This window comes from Nestor notabilis, unplaced genomic scaffold, assembly GCF_000696875.1.
Source record: "Nestor notabilis isolate BGI_N333 unplaced genomic scaffold, ASM69687v1 scaffold2272, whole genome shotgun sequence".
NCBI lineage: Eukaryota > Metazoa > Chordata > Aves > Psittaciformes > Psittacidae > Nestor > Nestor notabilis.
In genome coordinates this window covers 15120-19276 of record NW_009918558.1, presented here as the reverse complement: position 1 = coordinate 19276, position 4157 = coordinate 15120, and the positions used below count along the sequence as shown (strand labels likewise).

Here is a 4157-nt window from a genome sequence, read left to right as displayed (position 1 = left end):
AAAGGCAGAGAGCAAAGCGGTGAGAGGGCAGCGAACCGCGGCACCTGCAGAAAGACCTTTTGTTTTCACTTGTTTACAGTGACAAACACAAAACAACGCAGGATGCACAGGGAAGGCAAACCAAGAAGCAACTGCAGTTTGTCCTGCCTTGCACATAAGCACACTGCCTGGCTCTGGGCCGCTACCCTGGCAGCACAGCAACACTGAGAACAGTCACTACAAAACAGCTTTCTCGTGACTGACAAGAAATTAAAACCCCAACAAATAGAATTTTATCACATGAAAAATAAAAGTTGTCATAAGCAAACGAGTCAAAATGCAACCTTTTCCACAAATATAACCTCAAAACTACTCTCTCGTGAAAATACTGTCAGGGTGTAAATGTAAGTCGTACCTTTGATCAAATCATAGGTGTTTTCAGTTCTTTAGAGCTCAATATGAGAAAGTTGTGCAGAACAGAATACTTTCAGCACAGAACTTCTATTTAAACATCTCCATCAAGTCCCAAACTTGATTTTTATTTATAAAAGCAGCTTCCCAGAGGAATCTCCCTTATTGAAAACTTCAAAATGACACAGCTCCATTTATGAAGAAACAGCTACTTTTATCCGCCATGAAACACACCTGCAGCTACTTGCAATGAAACCTCTCCAGTGACTGGAATCCTGTCAGCATTAAACACCAGACACACGAATTATTAATAGTGCACAGCCCTAAACAGAAAGAGTAAGGAAACAATGCACTGGAGTAAAGAAACTCACCTTGAAACACAGATCAACATTTACTCATGAGACAAACCTCTGACGGGTCTGTTTTTACTACCATGAGTAAATTGTTGCCTAGTAGAGGTACAAGAGTGGGAATAGATCCTGCTCTCAGGGGACAGGTGCTTCAAAGGAGACAATACTCATGGGAGCAACAGCAAAACAAACAAGAAATCCTGTGAAGCAAGATCTTCAAGGGCTGCTGTCACTAGGTCCTCAAAAGAAAAAAGACTTTCTGAAAGATGAGGTTAATTGTGAACTAAGTTCTGAGAAGCAGAGGCACCCAGATCAGTTGTGGTGGTGTTTCATTCTTGGGTGAAGATGACGTGGATTAGAATGCAGAACATCACCCTGCACTACAGCTTTCACAGGAACTTCTCCAGTAAAATAACAGATCAGGTGATGGTAGGATATGACTAGAAACCAGACAGAAACTCTACCCCCTTCAGTTTTTAAGCCTAAAGAAAGTCAGACAGACCCTTCTACTTCCAGCGGACTTGTTACTTCTTAATTACACTTCACAAAGTCTGTCACTGTCTTCTCATTATAAATGGGGGGCAGGGGACGAGAAATCTGCAGAGAACAAGATACCATTTAGAGACCCAAATCAACCAGCTCTACACAGTGCACAGGAACAAGGGTGGGGGCCCAAACCTTCAGTTCCAAGTTTTCCAGGGTTCTTCTATCCAAGCTAAACATGGAATTTCCTCATAAACTTTGCAAGCATTCTCATCTACATCAAACTGATGCACTCCTACTGTACACACTGCACACTAAAACAAAGGTTAAATGGGCTCTATTCCAAATCACTTAATAGTATGAGAGCCTTTAGTTTAAGGAAGATTGTTTAAAACAAGGGATGATAGATGCTTTGTATTGCTTTCTGAAAGCATTAAGCAATTTGCTATTTCTTATGGAATCTGCTCTTAGAGGTTCATCCCTGTACTTCAGCGGGATTACGATTCGTAGCATATACTCTGCATTGTTAGATGCCAGCTGCTTCTACAGGAAATAACTGAAAGTTCTGAAGTCAGGTTTATCTGGGATACACACACAAACCAGCATTTCGTATTTGACTGCACATAAACTACCAGTGCACTAAAATGTGCTGCTGCTAAAAGTCTCCCGGCACCTTTACTTGAGACATCAGCAAAATCAACAACTAAAAAACCTATCAAAGTTTCTCTGAAATTTACAGTACTTATAATAGCTAAGGAGTTACTCAATAACAGCTATAATCAGTGTTCACACCACTACATTTTGTACATGGAGATCATTCTAGATGCAAGAAATAGGGGCCATCTTTATATGCCTCTGGTATTTAAGGTAAATTGGGATCTTTTAGTCATCCCAAGACTGCAGAAGTTAATCCTGAAGATGGCTCGTACTTCAGGCAATTCATTTTGCCTACCTTTCTAACAACACATTCTGCTGATTAATAATGAAGTCTGCTTTTGCTCACAGCCAAGTAGGATCAAGACACAACAACTCCAACTCTGTATTAAAAATACAGACAGCTACAGTTTTCTCTCCTAGTGATTTCTGAATTGTGCCAGTTCCCATCAGAAACGTGGGCACTGTGGCTGCTCAGCGCCCTGACCTGCCCCACAGGCTCAGGAACTGAGCGAGCTGCTTACCTGGGTACTGCATACCGTACTGCTGCTGAGGCTGAGCCTGCGGCTGCTGAGCAGGGTAACCAGGCTGTTGGTACTGCTGATACATCTGACCTATGGATTAAAAACGTATTTAGTTGAAGGCCAGCACCCTAGCTATGTTATAAGCACACAATGAACAACATCCTAACAATTCAAAATCACAGAAACAAACCCTCTCACAACATGTAAAAATGTCCTTTAAAGAAACCTGAACACAGTAAGTGAAGTTCGAATACATGTTCCACCTGAGTACCAACTGAAATCAGTCTATGGATTTTAGTTTCTGAACCATGCTGTTCTAAAGATTAAATGATGCTTGTCTATCTCCAACTGAATAAATAGTTCTAATTTGGCACAGGAGGCTATTTCACATGTTCAGAAGATGCCAGAAGATATGCACCTTAATCAGTGCTACTCTGGTACTTAACCTATAGGCCCTGCTCAGGCTTTATGCTTCTGCCTTTTTTCAATTTAATTAATAGGCACAGTCACAGAACAAAAGCAGTTATCTGCCACAAGTAAAGCTTTGCTGAGCTGGAAACTTCACTGTTATAAAGTGCTACTCTACCACTATTCGTTCTGCAAAGAGCAGCACGGGTATAAACACACTGTAAATTCTATCTTCTAAACTGCACCAAGACAAATGCAACTCAGCTCTGCTCCAAGTCCTGCCAGGCCCTGCGCATACCACTATAAAATAACTCCCAATTTCTTCTTTTCTCTGCCTTACTTGCAGCTTGAAAACAACAGTATCTTACATTCACACTACAGTGATCACAATATTATTTGGTATGCAGTTTTTGTGTGATGAAGAGAGTGCTAAACACGAGGCTTGAAAGAATTTAAGCCTGTTAGCTTGATAATTAAAGAATGAGAGGCTCGGAACACGTTTTCTGTTTCTTAAACTCAGCTGTGAAGGGGACATGCTGGCGAAGCAGCAAGAGGCTGCCTGTCTCACATTACCTACAGGCTAATGCAGCGACCACACTGGCACCTGCTGGAGGCCTCGAGTAAAAAGGCTGTGAAAGACAGCAGGGAGTTTTTCCAAAGCTTTCTGAGAAGACTGCCAGTCTTCACCAGGGTAGACGCTTTAGTGAGGATCAGAGAGGTGCTCCAGTGTCGTTGTTAGAGCCACGAAGGCAGTCAGGGATCCGACTGATCCTTAAACACAGCGTTTTCCCTCTCACTGGAGTTTTACTCTGAAGCCAAGATGAGCTACAGCATCAGTGTCTGGTTTTGTACTTAGCAGCGCTTACTGCAGTCAAGGATCTGCCAGCATTTACCATTGTTCCTGTGCACTGAAACAGCCATTTTAGCCTGGTTCAGAAAAAAGACAAGTAGGTGTATTCACACAACATTCTCCTCCCTAGAAGATCATGAAGTGCTTATAAGAATGAACTTTACATCCATTTCAGCAAAGACTAAACAAGCGTTCACATCTGTACAGAACTGGTTCTGTTCAGCGAGTGGATTTAGTGGTACAAAAGCACAGTCATGCCACAAGAGACAGCACCACGCTGAAATGTCTTTTTCAGTAACATCTATGGGGAAAGAATGCCATTAAAAAAAATAATCCCTGGTATAACCAGAATGATTGTCACATGACTGGCATCACCATTTTACTTATACCCTCAAAATACTGGGAAGATGGGGTAGAAGCATAGCTTGGGGTATTCTGGGTTTTTTCAGAAGTGAACTAGTATTTTAAAACTAGTTTCTAACAAGAACATGCTCTGTT

General features: G+C 41.7%; 1 protein-coding gene across 1 annotated transcript in view; it reads right to left on the bottom strand.

Annotated features, from left to right (window-relative positions):
* Positions 1-2364: 2364 nt before the first annotated feature.
* TFG (TRK-fused gene) overlaps positions 2365-4157 on the bottom strand; it is a gene marked incomplete at its 3' end in the record, with an annotated part of 14269 nt that continues 12476 nt past the window's right edge. Inside the window, exon 7 of the mRNA XM_010009761.1 lies at positions 2365-2491. Coding sequence (XP_010008063.1) covers positions 2365-2491 — 127 coding nt within the window. The remainder of the gene's footprint in view (positions 2492-4157) is intronic.